General features: G+C 38.7%; 1 protein-coding gene across 11 annotated transcripts in view; it reads right to left on the reverse strand.

Moving 5' to 3' along the window:
- RAPGEF6 (Rap guanine nucleotide exchange factor 6) overlaps window positions 1-17,341 on the reverse strand; it is a 146,003-nt gene that overhangs the window by 83,337 nt on the left and 45,325 nt on the right. Inside the window, exon 1 of one of the 11 annotated variants that reach the window (XM_083428783.1) lies at window positions 11,438-12,359. The exons of the other annotated variants lie outside the window; for them this stretch is intronic. Coding sequence (XP_083284909.1) covers window positions 11,438-11,491 — 54 coding nt within the window. The 5' untranslated portion in view covers window positions 11,492-12,359. Of the gene's footprint in view, window positions 1-11,437; window positions 12,360-17,341 lie in introns of those variants that run through there. 11 annotated transcript variants of the gene reach the window in all.

Raw genomic sequence — 17,341 nt, forward strand, 5'->3', positions numbered from 1 at the left:
TGATTCCAAAGTCAGAAACTGAAAAGACACAACTCAAGAACTACCGTCCCATCTCCCTTTTAAATGTGGATTACAAAATATTTGCAGATGTTTTGGCACGAAGATTTAAGAAAGTTTTAAGTGAGATAATCCATAAAGACCAGGCAGGCTTTCTCCCGGGCAGACATATGTTTACTAACACAAGGAACATCATAGACATATTGGAACTTTTACAAACAAACATAAACACTAAAGCAGTTTTAATTTTTATAGACGCGGAGAAAGCCTTCGACAACATATCTTGGAAATTTATGAAGGGGAATTTAAAAGAAATGGGAGTGGGACGGGGGTTTGAGAACGGGATTGAGGCAATATATTCAGAACAAAAGGCTAAACTGATAGTTAACAATGTGGTTACAGAAGAGTTTAAAATTGAAAAAGGTACACGACAAGGCTGCCCGATTTCCCCATTACTGTTTATTTCGGTTCTGGAAGTGCTCCTGAATATGATTAGGGGGGACAGGTTGGTGGAAGGGATTCAGGTCGGAGCGAAACAATATAAACTTAAAGCTTTTGCAGATGACCTAGTTCTGACATTACAGGAGCCGGAGTCTAGTTTGAAAAGAGTACTATAACTGATTCAAAACTTTGGTCGAGTGGCAGGATTTAAGTTAAACAAGCAAAAAACTAAAGTTTTGGGGAAAAACTTGACAGATACTGAGTTGGAACAGCTTCAGAAAGAGACAGAACTAAATGTGGTTAAAAAAGTTAAATACCTAGGGGTAAACATAACAGCAAAAAATCTGAGTTTATTTAAAGATAATTATGAAAAATGTTGGTCAGAGATTAAGAGAGACTTGGATAGTTGGTCAAGACTAAAACTTTCTTTGTTGGGCCGAATAGCTGCCATCAAGATGAATGTATTGCCAAAAATGTTATTTTTGTTTCAGACACTGCAGATTGTAGACAAGACAGAGTGCTTCCGGAAGTGGCAGAAAGATATTTCTAAATTTGTCTGGCAGGGCAAAAAGCCCAGAATCAAATTTAAAATATTAACAGATGCGAAAGAAAGAGGGGGCTTTGCCCTGCCAGATTTAAAGTTGTATTATGAAGCTGCAGCTTTCTGCTGGTTAAAAGATTGGTTACTTCTTGAAGATACGGATGTCTTGGATTTGGAAGGTTTTAATAACGCGTTTGGATGGCATGCATATTTATGGTATGATAAAGCTAAGATAAATAAGGCCTTCAAGAACCATATTGTCAGAAAATCAGTTTTCAATGTCTGGACAAAATATAAAGACTTACTGGAGAATAAAACTCCGAGGTGGCTGTCACCCCTGGAGGCTAAGGCTCGGAAAAGAGCCAATATGGAGGCCAACTGGCCAAAATATTGGGAGATAATAGAAAAGGATGGTGACAACTGGAAATTGCAGAGTTTAGAAAAGATGAGAGACAAAGTGCGAGACTGGTTACAATATGCTCAGATTAAAGAAGTGTTTAAAAATGACAAAAAGCTAGGATTCCAAGTGGAAAAGTCAAAGTTAGAAACTGAACTGTTAGAACCTAAGACTAAGGTACTTTCAAGAATGTATAACTTGCTGCTGAAATGGAACACACATGACGAAATGGTAAAATCAACAATGATAAAATGGGCGCAGGACATTGGGTATAATATTATGTTTGAAGATTGGGAAAGGTTGTGGACCTCTGGGCTGAACTTCACTGCATGTAATGCGTTGAAGGAAAATGTGATGAAAATGATGTATAGATGGTACATGACCCCTGTTAAACTGGCTAAAATATACCATTCGTCTGATAGCAAATGTTGGAAATGTAAGGAAAATGAAGGAACATTTTTTCACCTCTGGTGGACCTGCCCTAGAGTGAAGGCCTTTTGGGAGAAGATATATAATGAATTAAAAAAGGTGTTTAAATACACCTTTACTAAGAAACCAGAGGCCTTTCTCCTGGGTATTGTAGGCCAGAGTGTGTTAAAAAAGGACAGAACATTCTTTATGTACGCAACAACAGCAGCAAGAATATTAATTGCCAAGAATTGGAAAACTCAGGAGCTACCCACTGTGGAAGAATGGCAGATGCAACTGATGGACTATATGCAATTAGCCGAGATGACCGGCAGAATTCGAGACCAGGGAGAAGAAAGGATGGAAGAAGACTGGAGGGAATTTAAGATTTATTTACAAAAATATTGTAATTTGGCTGAGTGTTGAATTGGATGCCAGTGCAGATAATTGTCTACCATTAAATTAGATTTAAGGCTGAATTATATGTCAAACCAAATTAAGATTATTAATTAAGATGAGTTAAATGATAATTTGTTTGAAATAAATTTAATAATGATGTAAGTGTATGCGGGAGGTGTGGGGGAGTCCCATGTAATAATTGAGAGATGTTAAATGGACAATGATAAGTTGTGCTTATCTAATATATGCTTTATTTGAAAACTTCAATAAATATATATTAAAAAAAAAAAAAAAAAAAGCTTTTGCAGATGACCTAGTTCTGACATTACAGGAGCCGGAGTCTAGTTTGAAAAGAGTACTACAACTGATTCAAAACTTTGGTCGAGTGGCAGGATTTAAGTTAAACAAGCAAAAAACTAAAGTTTTGGGGAAAAACTTGACAGATACTGAGTTGGAACAGCTTCAGAAAGAGACAGAACTAAATGTGGTTAAAAAAGTTAAATACCTAGGGGTAAACATAACAGCAAAAAATCTGAGTTTATTTAAAGATAATTATGAAAAATGTTGGTCAGAGATTAAGAGAGACTTGGATAGTTGGTCAAGACTAAAACTTTCTTTGTTGGGCCGAATAGCTGCCATCAAGATGAATGTATTGCCAAAAATGTTATTTTTGTTTCAGACACTGCAGATTGTAGACAAGACAGAGTGCTTCCGGAAGTGGCAGAAAGATATTTCTAAATTTGTCTGGCAGGGCAAAAAGCCCAGAATCAAATTTAAAATATTAACAGATGCGAAAGAAAGAGGAGGCTTTGCCCTGCCAGACTTAAAGTTGTATTATGAAGCTGCAGCTTTCTGCTGGTTAAAAGATTGGTTACTTCTTGAAGATACGGATGTCTTGGATTTGGAAGGTTTTAATAACGCGTTTGGATGGCATGCATATTTATGGTATGATAAAGCTAAGATAAATAAGGCCTTCAAGAACCATATTGTCAGAAAATCAGTTTTTAATGTCTGGACAAAATATAAAGACTTACTGGAGAATAAAACTCCGAGGTGGCTGTCACCCCTGGAGGCTAAGGCTCGGAAAAGAGCCAATATGGAGGCCAACTGGCCAAAATATTGGGAGATAATAGAAAAGGATGGTGACAACTGGAAATTGCAGAGTTTAGAAAAGATGAGAGACAAAGTGCGAGACTGGTTACAATATGCTCAGATTAAAGAAGTGTTTAAAAATGACAAAAAGTTAGGATTCCAAGTGGAAAAGTCAAAGTTAGAAACTGAACTGTTAGAACCTAAGACTAAGGTACTTTCAAGAATGTATAACTTGCTGCTGAAATGGAACACACATGACGAAATGGTAAAATCAACAATGATAAAATGGGCGCAGGACATTGGGTATAATATTATGTTTGAAGATTGGGAAAGGTTGTGGACCTCTGGGCTGAACTTCACTGCATGTAATGCGTTGAAGGAAAATGTGATGAAAATGATGTATAGATGGTACATGACCCCTGTTAAACTGGCTAAAATATACCATTCGTCTGATAGCAAATGTTGGAAATGTAAGGAAAATGAAGGAACATTTTTTCACCTCTGGTGGACCTGCCCTAGAGTGAAGGCCTTTTGGGAGAAGATATATAATGAATTAAAAAAGGTGTTTAAATACACCTTTACTAAGAAACCAGAGGCCTTTCTCCTGGGTATTGTGGGCCAGAGTGTGTTAAAAAAGGACAGAACATTCTTTATGTACGCAACAACAGCAGCAAGAATATTAATTGCCAAGAATTGGAAAACTCAGGAGCTACCCACTGTGGAAGAATGGCAGATGCAACTGATGGACTATATGCAATTAGCCGAGATGACCGGCAGAATTCGAGACCAGGGAGAAGAAAGGATGGAAGAAGACTGGAGGGAATTTAAGATTTATTTACAAAAATATTGTAATTTGGCTGAGTGTTGAATTGGATGCCAGTGCAGATAATTGTCTACCATTAAATTAGATTTAAGGCTGAATTATATGTCAAACCAAATTAAGATTATTAATTAAGATGAGTTAAATGATAATTTGTTTGAAATAAATTTAATAATGATGTAAGTGTATGCGGGAGGTGTGGGGGAGTCCCATGTAATAATTGAGAGATGTTAAATGGACAATGATAAGTTGTGCTTATCTAATATATGCTTTATTTGAAAACTTCAATAAATATATATTAAAAAAAAAAAAAAATATTTTTTCCTTAAAAACTACAGAAGGATAAAATTAGTTATCTGATCAAGCTGGCTAAGTTCCTATTATTAAGCCTTGAAGGACAAAAATGCAATGTACCATTTCAGAATTAAGAAGAGCAAAAATGCCAGAGAATATAAAAGCATTTATGCTACATAATTTTCTACATCTGTCTTTGATTATAGCAACCTTACGGTAAGAGCTGTGAAAATTTGTTCCAGTAAGTGCCCAAGCATTTTTACCTATTTTAAACCACTTTAAACAATGCAAAGAAAATCAAAAGCAATAAAAGCAGAGTGATTTATTTCAAGTTACTAGGAACTCTTGTTTTAAACAAGGAAATGAAATTTGTATTCAACTAAAACTGGTGACATCAATGGTCTGTGGGCACCAAATCATCTTTCTAAATGTTATACAGTGTGTTGAACAGAAGGAAAGCAAAATCAACAACAGACAAGTAGAAGGTACATGGTTGTCTTGGAAGGTGGGGTGCTTCCATTAAGAATCCCAACAAGGAACCAACTGAAGCAGTATAGATTAAGATTGTAATCCTATACCCAAGGGATTCCCAAACTGTGGCCTGCAAACCATTCAGGCGGTCTCTGTTATGTCTGTGGATTTATGGGTGAAGACAGCACACCCATCGTATTAAAAATATACATTGATTTTTAATTGTAATGTCACTGCTTCTTATATTCTATTTCTTACATTGTATCTTATTGTATTACAAATTTGAATTTTATGGAATTCAGATTGTGATACAATAATACGTAAGAAATAAAAGCAGCAATAAGAATACAATTAAAAATCATACAGCATCTAGCACAGTACATTAAAATTGCTATAACAGTCTGGAAAAATCAAGAAGTGGTTCACCAAGATCCTCAGCTATGTTCAAGTGGTCCAGGAGGGTGGGAGTTTTGCAACCACCATTACACTCACCAGGGAGTATGGTCCCCTGAAATTAATACAACTTTTTCCCAGGTAGACATGCAGAGGATTGCACTTTTATCTATAGCAGTCAGATTTAAATAGGCAACTTGTACATTATCTATGTGATCAAATAATATTTTAACGTAGTAATATCACAAGAAGTTGATTTCAAATACTATTAATTAGTAACAACTCTGAATGTAAGCATTCTAAATGTAATTTTTATGACAGAGGCTGCTTTTTAACCATAGGATGATATGCTTTACACACAAGTCAGACCATTGGTCCATTTAGAACAACATTGTCTACACTGACTGGAAGTGGCTCTCCAGGATCTGAGTCAAGAGCCTTTTCTACCTGGAGGTGCCAGGGGTTGAAGAAGCTGGGACCTCCTGTGTATAAAACATTGATTTTACCACTGAACTATGGCTCCACCTAATTTGATTCAAATTGAATCAGTTGGAATCCAACAACATCTGGAGCGCACCATCTTGGCTGCCACTGAATTGCACAAACCACAATTTGCCTAGAAATTAGAGCTTGAAATGGGTTTTTCATTTAAGTTTGGAGGCAAGTTGCTTTTTGCCCATTTTGATCAGAAATGAAAACTACGGTTTGCCCCAAACAGGGATGGAAGGAAGAAGAGATCAGGAGAAGAGAGTACACTTGTCCAATAGAAAACCAACAACAGATTGACTATTAGGTATGAGTCAGGCCTACTGTATTATTTATAATAGTTAACCTCAAGAGTAAAATATCTTACTTCACAATTGCTTTCCCATGTACAAGAAGTAGATCTTTTAACTCAATCAGCTTGCTAGGATGTCATGATTACATTATTAAGATCTCTGCATTAAATTAAAGGTTCGTCTTCAAGTAAGTTCTTTCTAAAAAGAGAATTACTGCAAATGGTATTATAAAAAGCAAAGGGATATTATTTTTCTTTTTAAAATAAACTTTTATTTATGTAGATTTATGTTCCCACATCAATGTTATTTCTTATTGGTATTCTTAAAATGTATGGGAAAGTGGATCCCATCACGACCAGGTCAAGAAATTACACCCTTGCAAGGATGGACTAGTTGACATACCGTATTTTTCGCTCTATAGGACGCACTTTTTCCCCTTCAAAAATGAAGGGGAAATGTGTGTGCGTCCTATGGAGCGAAGACGCCATAGCCCCGCGACCCTCTCCCGGCTGGACAGGTGACGCGCGGCTATGGAAGGAGTCTCTATAGCTGTGCGTCACCTCTGCAGCTGGGAGAGCGCGAGCGGGGCAAAAGCAGCCCCCCGCAACCCTGTCCCGGCTGGAGAGGTGACGCGCGGCTATGGCAGGAGCCTCTCCACTGCACCTTTCCGCTGCTCCCTGACCTGCTATTTGGGGCTGGTGGTGGGCTTCCCCCCGCCAGCCCCAAAGAGCAGGTCAAAAGGAACCTGAAGCCTGGAGAGCGAGAGGGGTCAGTGCACACCGACCCCTCTCGCTCTCCAGGCTTCCAAGGTAGCCGCCTGAACGCACCTTAAACGGCACCTTGTTTTAGAGCGGGAAAACGAGGGGGAAAGTTCTCCCTCTCTCTGTGCAGCGCCTCCTGCTGCTTCGCTGAAGGGGCGCTGGGCAGAGAGGGGGAGAATTTTTTTTCTTGTTCTCCCCCCTCTAAAACAAAGTGCGTCCTATTGTCCGGTGTGTCCTATGGTGCGAAAAATACGGTAACTCAGGGGTCTCCAATATGACATCCACAGGGTCACACGGGCCTATAGAGTGCTACCTTCATGCCACCAGAGTTCCTTGTGCACACATACCAGTTTCTCAACCGTTTCTCAGTTTGCAAGTATGCTCATGGACCCAAAATGTGTTATGACTTAAAGAGTTTTATCCTGGGAAACTCTTAGGATAAATTGTTTCAGACAGACCAAATCCCTTCAATGTCTCACAGTGATACTTCAGTAACACATGAAACATTTGATTTTAACAGATTAAAAATATAACAGCAGAGATATACTCACTGTACTTACATTATTATAATACCTGCATTAGTCATTCCATCAACACTTCTGCAGAGATCAAGATACCCTTACAAGTTATATTTACATTACAGTGGTACCTCGGGTTACATACGCTTCAGGTTACACACTCCACTAAGCCAGAAATAGTGCTTCAGGTTAAGAACTTTGCTTCAGGATAAGAACAGAAATCGGGCTCCAGCGGCGCGGCGACAGCAGGACGCCCCATTAGCTAAAGTGGTGCTTCAGGTTAAGAACAGTTTCAGGTTAAGAACGAACCTCCGGAACGAATTAAGTGCTTAACCTGAGGTACCACTGTATCTCAATTAGGTCTAAGCCCTTAGAAAAGATTCAGTTTCCAAGTAAGAAGCACAATTGAATATTTAAACATTATATACTATACTTTAATTTGCCTCACACGGTCAAGGCTTTGGAAGGTAATGTAAAGTTAAATAGATTATTTAAGTTGGGACAACCCATTCCTATTTCAAACTTATGGAGGGGATTAACATTCCAGGGATGAAACAGACATTAAATGGCTTGAAATATAGGTAAAAAAAATCTTTGGTGGTCCATCAGTCACAACTTATGTGAACTGCTTTGTGAGGTCTGTCTGAAAAGAAAAAAAAATCTTAAATTAAATAAAATCCTACATGCCAATATAAAAGTGATCATGTAAGCAGTAATATTTCTTAACAGTGGTACATTGGTAAGAGGTGATAAGGAATTTGGAATGCCATACACAAAAACCCCAAGAATGAACCTGGAAGTATTTTAGAATGTATGATGGGAAATGGCCAGAGGTATGCAGTCAAACTCATATTTACTACATGATACATTTAGAAAAGCTTGACTACGAGAAGAAAGGAAAAAACAGCACAACCCAAGAAAAGTAATGAACTACAACACATAGTTTAAGATTCCTAATTAACACAAACTTTTATTCTTGGTTTCAGGCAATAAGGTATGTTTACCTGGCTCCCTCGGCCTGTAAAGCAAAATGAGCAACCCCCGAGTTGTTCGCGACTGGACTTAACTTTACCTTTACCTTGAATAAAGCAGGATCTAGTAGGCCTGGGGCAAAAATGGGAATACGGTTGAAGTGTTTCACAAAAATCTGTACAGACCACTCTGTAAAACATTTTGTTGATGGGGTGCTGTACAATGTGGCAAAAGTATCTGTCCACTCAAGAGTGAGGACAGGATGTATTGCCACCAATCTGACTCCTTCACATCATCATTATGTAAGAACATAAGGAAGATCCTATTGGATCCGGCCAATGGTCCACCTAGTCCAGCATTATCTCCTTACAGTGGCCAAGCAGGATCAGAGTGCAACAGCACTCACTCCACTTCTGATTCCCAGAAGCTGGTATTCAGTGTCACATTTTGTTTCTGACAGTAAAGGTAAAACATAGCCCTGAATCCATCTAATTCTCTTTTAAAGCCATATTGGTGGCCACCACTACATCTTGTACGAGCAAATTCTATATTTCTAACTGTGAGCTGGGTGTAGAAGTACTTCCTTTTGTCTTGTTCTGAATCTTCTAACACTCAGCTTTACAGGATGGCACAAGTTCTATTATTTCAAGGAGGGGCTTCTCTATTCACTTTCACCACACTATGCTCTATCATTCCCCTTGTTCGCATTTTTTCTAAATTAAAAATTCCCAAGTTGTAATCTTTCCTCATTGTGGAGTTGTTCCAGCCCTTGGCTCCCTTTGGTTGCCCTTTTTCTTCTTTTTTGCATCTTTCCCAGTCTAAAATATCATTTTTTAAAGTAAAGCGACAGAACTGTGAACAGAATAGTGAAATGTGACTGCCCACGTGATCCCCAACATACTATCAAGGCAGGGGTTGGGAGCAAGTCGGCAATAACTCACAAGGTGTCTGTCAAGTGAACTCTTTATTCAAAGAAACAAGATAGCTCAGGCCTAGTGATCACAGCAAGTCTTCCAGTAGGTCTTGCCCCAATGAGGCAGTTGTGAGGACTGAAGGTTCCTGCCTTCCCACCGCTCTCCAAGGCTCCTCCTCCCCTTGGTCCTTCCCAGCAAACTGAGGCTCCTTCGTCTTGTCTCTCTTTGCTCCACCCTCTTCATTCCTCTTCATGTTCTGGGAGACCAGGGAGAAGGGGAGCTGGTCACAGCAGGACAGGGAGACTCCCTGCCTTCTTCAGCAGCCTGCTTCCACTCTGCTTCTTGGCCCCCCTCCTCACTAGCCTCCTCTTTTGCCTCTGATTCTGAACTGTTCCCTGTCACAGCCTCTTCCTGCTCACTAAACTCTGTTAACCCTTCAGCGTCAAACACCTCCTCCTCCCAGTCTGCTCCCTCTTCTTCCTTTGAGCACTCATCATCGTCCTACCACCAACCCCCTGGCTCTGAATCTTCTTCCCTTGGGGGTTCCCCAGCTGGTGCCCCTCCCACTCCTCTGCCTCCAGCCAGTCCATGACACATACCCAGGGAAAAGAAACACTCTTTTTTAAAATTGCCCCAAATCAGTCACTGATCACTCCAGGTAAAGCCATAGCTCACAAATCTGCTGGAACTGAAACTTAGCCACTTCAACCATCTAGGCCTCCAGGGCAATGATGGATCAACAAACACCCACAAGATCCTTCTGAAACAGCACAATCCTATCCAGAACTGGTCATATCCCCACTTCTCCACCATAATAGCCACCCACACACAGAGACTCCATCTTGTCAGGATTTAGTATGCTACATTACTTCTCTAAGCTAGAAAACACATAGTGCTAAGAAAGCAGCACTCAGGTCTTCTAGACTCACAGGGTCACTGAACTTTGAATCCCAGGAAACGAAAAGCAGGGGCAGAAATGTTTTCCTAAGCAAGCATATTAGACGAGAAACTAGTTCCTGTCATGAGTGTCAATTTCACTATGCTGGCTGTATGTCTTCTCTCCTTTTTCAGTCTCATATTGAGGGTGGGGGTGGTGCACACCTGAGCATGTAGGTTGATATTGGGCACTGCCACAGCACAGCTGCCTTTCCTAGCTGAAGAAATACAGTGTTGTGATAGTTATTCAGGGTAGGGGGAAAGACAGGAAACAGAAGATGGATACAGGAGAATTCTAAGAACAGAGCATCCAGCCTGACAACAATACAAGACCAAAGTGGATATTCACCTTTTCAAATCACTTATTTGCAGGGCTGGTAAGAAAAATAGGTTCAAAAATTTGACCTCAAAACGATGAAGAGATAAATAAAGATGCCCTGAATATAAAAGCTGCTGGTCACATGAAACAGCCATCAACTTTTAAACAAACATTTGCTATATTAAATCCTTACCAAGAACAATACTAAAGAGGGATGCTACCTATTCCTAGCACACAGCACGTTGAAATTGTAGAGACAAATGGGGGTGACATAATTTTTAGTTGATTTTTAGTTCTTCATTTTCAAAACATCAACAAATTTTGTGTACTGTACATATTTATTATTACTATGTTCCATTATCATAATAATATTAAGAGGGAGAATACTAGAAGAACTTTCAAGCTCAGGAGCTCTATGAACTTTCCACCCACAAGTCAATTACTTCACTTCAGCCTTAACAACCAGAAAATAGCTTCTAGGACACTAAAGTTTGCTGTTGTGCAGAAGCAGTGAAACTTTCATGGAGGTATAACTTTTGTTTAAAAAGCAAGAGTAAGGATATCCAAAATATGTAGCTTTAAAGATAATTGCTTCCTCTTGCAATGTCATATATGTTGCGAGAAATACAGCCATAAACAGTTGTATTGCAAACTGACTATCTTCACATACATAATGGTGTTACTTTGAAGACACAATCATTTCCTAATTACAAGCAAAATGAAGAAACCATAACCACAGCTTTCTGCGAATTTAGGTGACTGTTAAGGAGGCCAAAGAGCTCAAGCATTAATATATATCCTGTTAGATTTAAAGATTTATCTTACACCAAACTGAAGCATCCTAAGATTACCACAAGAGTATTAGAGGGTTTCAAAACTAGAAAACAAACTGATTGTATGTTTAAACTTTAAGAAGTTCTTAAGTAATAGCTATTTTCAAATTATGTTCAGCTTGAGAAAAACCTACATATGAATTCTTACTTACTTTAGAGGCCCAAGGCTGCAGGCAGTTGGCGTAACAACGAACAAGAAAAGCCATTTCCTGGGTTGAAGGGAAAGTTTCCACTCACCAACAAGAAATTAAGATCCTTAGAAGTTTAGAAACCATAAGCCAAAGAAATGGATTTTCAGGCACAAAATCAAGTAGACTTTAATTTCACAGTGATTAATTAAAAATTAAATTCCTACTGTATCTCAGTGGTTTTCAGCGTTGCAAAAATTACTGCAAAAACAGTCCAATTTCGACAAGTACATAATTGCACATTCAAAATTTTCAGTGCTGCTTCTTATTCAAATACAAAGGTCAATAGATTTCCCCAGGCAGGAAATATACCTGAAACAGCTAGAATAAATTCTAGAAAGGTTTACAAGTTAAATGCAACAGTCTCTGGAAAGCTGAATTCCTTTTACGTATTTTCCCATTGCAAGGCACAGGTTAAAGCTGGTTAGTCTTCAGAGTTCCATTTCCTCATCTTCACATTTTATAATGCAGGTATAGTTTTGCAAAGATTCTTGTTAAAGCAGATCTCGGATGACTGTGGAATCCTTCATATTAAAGTTCCTTCTTTATACTCTTGCCCACCATGAGAAGAGTAAATCCATTCTCAGCTAGTATCTTCAAGATATATAAATATACACAGTACTCTTAACAGGTTTGCACTACAGAATTGCTCAAAGCCTCTGCGATCAAAGCCATTTCCCTCCCAACCCCCTCCAATGCAGAGTTTAAAAATGCTGCAGTATAGCTTAGAATTCTAATGCACAGCCAGATACATGGTTAATCCAAACCCAGCATTTACCAATTAAAACATTTCTAATACATTGCAAAAGGCAACATCCACAGCAAGACTGAACGCTCGAGTCCTAATTCCTACTATCTTTGCTCGTTTCTCAGCAGCTCCCTCAGGAGAAGCTCTCATCGATTGGATGCTCCGCAGCAAGATGAAATATCTAATAAGGAGGGGAGAGAGTGGGAGGGGAATGGAGCTAAAAGGATGACATCACCTGTATAGAAAGCCTTTAGAAACTGCATTAGATCAATTGGCTACTGTATCTGCAGATGCAGCCAGAGCATCTTTATTGACCTAGTATAAACACACCTCTGTACAACAACAATTCAGCAAAACATACTCTATGTTACATTTCATATCACTCTGCTGATCTGACTGTGCACACAATTCCTTTGGGTGGTTTTTTTTTTTTTTTAGCACTTACTCTTGAAATGTGTCTATCAGCTCACATTTTTTTCTAAGTAGCATTATGGACAAAGCATATTTCTTATCATTGTGATAAAATTTGGCACTGACAATTCCTTCATTATGACCTGCTGCTTATTATCTCCCTACAGATTCTGCCTATCCACACCCTCTCATAGCAAGGAATTTTATTGAAGAGACTAAACTTTCTCCAGTAATGTTGAAAGATAATTTTAATCACTAGTCAGGGTGACCATCTTACAGTAGGTATACTACAAAGGGCAGACCAAATTTGCTTTTATGACCAAAGCGAAACACTTTGTGGTTGAAAATGGGTGTCATTCACCCACAAGTTTACATCAACCTGCAAGTTACATTCGATTTGTATCTTCCCAAAATATATTAGTTAAGAGCAGAACTCATCAAAGCTTGAACTGGCCAGAAATGGAGAAACAAAGATATACATGCAATTGAGATCTTGTGTAGAAACTGGGTTCTATATTCGAAGGCAGCAACTTGAAAATAACTTTTAAACATAGGGTTGTATCCATCAGCATCCTTCCATATTCACAGGAGACCCTGTTTGATCCAGTGGAGGCTCCCCTATATGGGAGGAGGTGATTTTTCACTAATCACCTTGCCCTCTGTAGCCCCTTTAACTGGCTCCCAGATTTAATCCAGAGTATTAGGGAACCCACCAGCACAGCGTGGAATAAGGGCACGGGAGGAGAAAGAGGAAATTGCCTTCCTTTTGCTCTCCAAAGCCTCCTCTGGGTCTCAAAGAGCCTTCCATGAACAGAAGAACAGCACTGGATAAAACTGATGTGTACCTAGAGTATGCTTTATTTAAATAATTTTCCTTTTCATATGTTTATTTATTTTTAAAATATATTCAGTACTGCTTGAAAAATGAGAAAGTATTCTGCATGTAAACTAATTTTTTTGTTCACAATAAGGCAGCAGATGAGCAGCCCCACTACTGTACCCACATCTTTTTAAATGATTCATGTTAACACTGCTCAAAAGTGAACAGGTATAAACCCCAAGTAAGAAACTAGGTTTCCAAAGAGTTCAACTTAAAAATAATTGTTTAGTGATGCAATGTAACTATACTAAAACAGGCTGTATCATATTAAGAGACATGCAGTTTATTTTTATTTTAAGAAAAGATGTCTGATTAACAACAAACATATTCTGTTGTACAGTTGAACTGTGTGTGTTAGTTTTGAAATTGCTGCATTGTGCATGAATTTACTCCACCAAAGATTTTTAAGTGAATGCAATATTTCACAACTACTGTAAACATAAGCTTAATAAGGGGATTTTCTCTCCTTCCTTTCTAGTTTCCCCTTTAAGTGAAGATGACATCATCCTTTTCCTTTTCCTACGAATCAGACTGCAGCTACTGCAACACCCTGGGGAATGTATCTCAGCCCCTACATGCAATCCTGCCAGCCTAACAGCTATGTGCAGGGTGAAAAACCGACCTAATTCTACGCTGGCACCCTTTTAAAAAGCAAAGTGTCTTTATGCCACTCTTACATAAATTCCTTAATAAATTATCTGTTGAAGACAAATGTCAAATGATCAAAATTCATTATCTGCAACAGAGGAAAATAACCAAGCAGGATTTTAAAATGAATGCAATCAGAGCTAAGGCTATATTAAATATGTATTTGTCTGTAAATTATTTATTTCATTTTTTTAAAAAAAGGCTATAAATGAAATAAAGTGACTTTTTTCTTTTATTAAACACTTTAAAATAATCCATCTACATACTGAAGTAGGAGAGAAAACCAACAGGGTGATGTGAATATGATGGAAAGAACACTGCATTTTTGTAATCTGAATACTGTTTGGAGGTTTATTATTGGACATTTTTTCAACAGGACTAGAGGCCTGTTCTTTTTTTAGAAGATATACTTTAATCAATAATTATGCAAACCCACCATCAAGAGAATGTATGCCCATCACAGGACTTCTAGCCAAGCAGCTACTTTTCATTCCAGATGTCCAAAAAATGTCAACTCTCCTAATTCATTATTTGTGCCCTGAAGATGAACGTTTGAATTAATTCCCCAGTGCACTACTACATGAAAAAGCAAGTGATAGGGGAAATGCCAGTACAGTAGCTAGCAGGTTACTTCCAATGCAGTGTAAAGTAGTAGCGCGACTTCGGTAACCCACTGTACTCAGGAGTTGATAACTTGAAAATACCTTGGTAATTGGCAGCAAAAGGCAATGTTAATCAGCAGTATTTTAATACATATTATACATGGAGAAAGAGGGAGGGAGAGAATATGAATGAATAGTGATGGGTCCGCCTAACATTTTAGTGTTTCAACAGAAGAGTTTCAAGAGTTTAAAGTTACATACAAAAGTGTTTGAAATGTATTCCAAAACAGAAAGGACCAATGATGGAAATGAATATTGGCAGATGGAAAGGAATCTGAGAGAATCTTCATGCTGCACTGGCAAGCCTTGAATGACTTCATACTGCTGGCAGATCACACACACACACACACACACACACACACACACACACACACACATTGCACTTAAATATCTTCCATAAATATTTTCAAGCAAGGTTAGATCTATACTTTGATTTTTAAAGATGATTTTATTCTTCAGTCTTTGCACAGGTGAGACATTAAAAACAGCCCCTATGAACTCCCCTCATTTCCTCTTCCATAGTGACATTATGCTCTGACATTAAACAGCAAGTGTACAATAGTTTTCATTGCAGCTAAAATCCTATCAAAAGGCACAGAAAGATTCAACAGCCGTATGAAAATGTAAGCCATCCTAGGAGGGAGGGGGGAGAGCAGAGGAGAGGGGAGGGGAGGGGAGGGGGAGAGAATGTAAGAGAGAGGCTGTCACTAGAACTAAAATGATGTAAGCTTCTAAAATTAGAATCAGCGATACAGAGGGAACAATAAAAAGGCACCACAGATTCAATTTCCCTATAGGCTTTGTAGCTACTTTTCTTCTCTAAGATAATGTGATATACATGAAAAGGTCATCTCCCATTTAGAGCTTTGACATTTATATTTTTAATAAAACTAATATGAAATTTATATGAATGGCTTAATTGTTGTTTCATGTCTATTTCAAATGTTAACTGTACCCATGTGTATACATGATCAACACGAAAAGTCCATCCCTGTGTAACTCTGCAAAGACAACACACATATTTGTATTTAGAGTTTCATTGACGATTACAATCAATCTGTTAATTAATGTTAAAATATTAAATCTCAGTGTGGAAAGACTGCCTCAACAGAATGCAACACAAGCAAGAGAACTATTAGGCATGGCGTGTGCACTGCATAAAGGGAATCAGTTATTATTTAGGGAATTGGTAGAGGGGTGACTGATAGCATAGACCCAAATCACATTTTCTCAATCCAAAGCTCTATCTCTTTCACAAAATCAGAGATGCTGTCTCAAATGTTTGGCTTAGGAAACAAACCACAAGTGAATCTATAGGCAGACATATACATTATTTTGTAATGCACAGGCAATCATTTCAAACTGCCTCCGTGTGATGTCTTCACCATGCTACTACCTTCAAGTGTAGAGTTTCTATTGTACTGCTTTCCATTTCGGCAGCTACCTGTCCATGTGATATGGAAAACTGACATAATCAGCCATACTATGTTATACTGATGATGGGAAGCAGACATATGGAGAAGTTAATTCAAGCAGTCTCTGCATGATAAAGGTTACATATAGATCGGCCAATGCCTTTTGGTGCATCCTTAGGCAGTCACACTGACTAGACTGGCATACACAAACTTCATGTGCCTGCATAAACAGTTCCCTTCAAACATGGTCGTTACAACTGCTGCTATTAGGAGGAATAGGTTTTCTCAAATCGCATAGCAAACATAATTCCCCAAGCACTACTGCTAGGGAAACACAAATCATTTTTCTTAAAAGGATTGTACACCTATATTAAGAAATTCTATAAGGATGCTGGAGCAGCTAGACTAGTATGACCAAGTGCAATCCATCAAAGCACAGCTACTCTGATGATGCAGGTGTCCAGGCATGCACACAAGCAGAAACATAGGCTTCCACATTTATTGCACCACATTTTTTTTGCTAATGCTAACTTCTGCATACATATTGGAGCAGCACAAAATTAGAGACTGGCCTTTAACTTCCACCAAACACAGGTCCCTATGAAATACTGGCTTCCCTGAACACCAGGAGTATGTAAAGCATCAATATGGAAGACCTTAACCTATTACACACAGGGAGATCACAGGATGTCTGGTCTGAACATGTCCTACTTTTCAGATCTAATTCTATCAGCTTCAGAAAACAATATCAGCTTGAAAACAGATATTTAAACTTCAGACAACCGTATCTTTGTTTAACAAGCCAAAATATTAATAAGTATGTTTCCTGCATCCTATCCATTCTTAAGGAAATCAGCCCTGAGTGCTCACTGGAAGGACAGATCGTGAAGCTGAGGCTCCAATACTTTGGCCACCTCATGAGAAGAGAAGACTCCCTGGAAAAGACCCTGATGTTGGGAAAGATGGAGGGCACAAGGAGAAGGGGACGACAGAGGATGAGATGGTTGGATATTGTCCTTGAAGCTACCAGCATGAGTTTGACCAAACTCCGGTAGGCAGTGGAAGACAGAAGTGCCTGGCGTGCTCTGGTCCATGGGGTCACGA

The sequence above is a fragment of the Podarcis tiliguerta genome (genome assembly GCF_965153285.1).
Source record: "Podarcis tiliguerta genome assembly, chromosome: 2".
In the NCBI taxonomy this organism is placed as follows: Eukaryota; Metazoa; Chordata; class Lepidosauria; order Squamata; family Lacertidae; genus Podarcis; species Podarcis tiliguerta.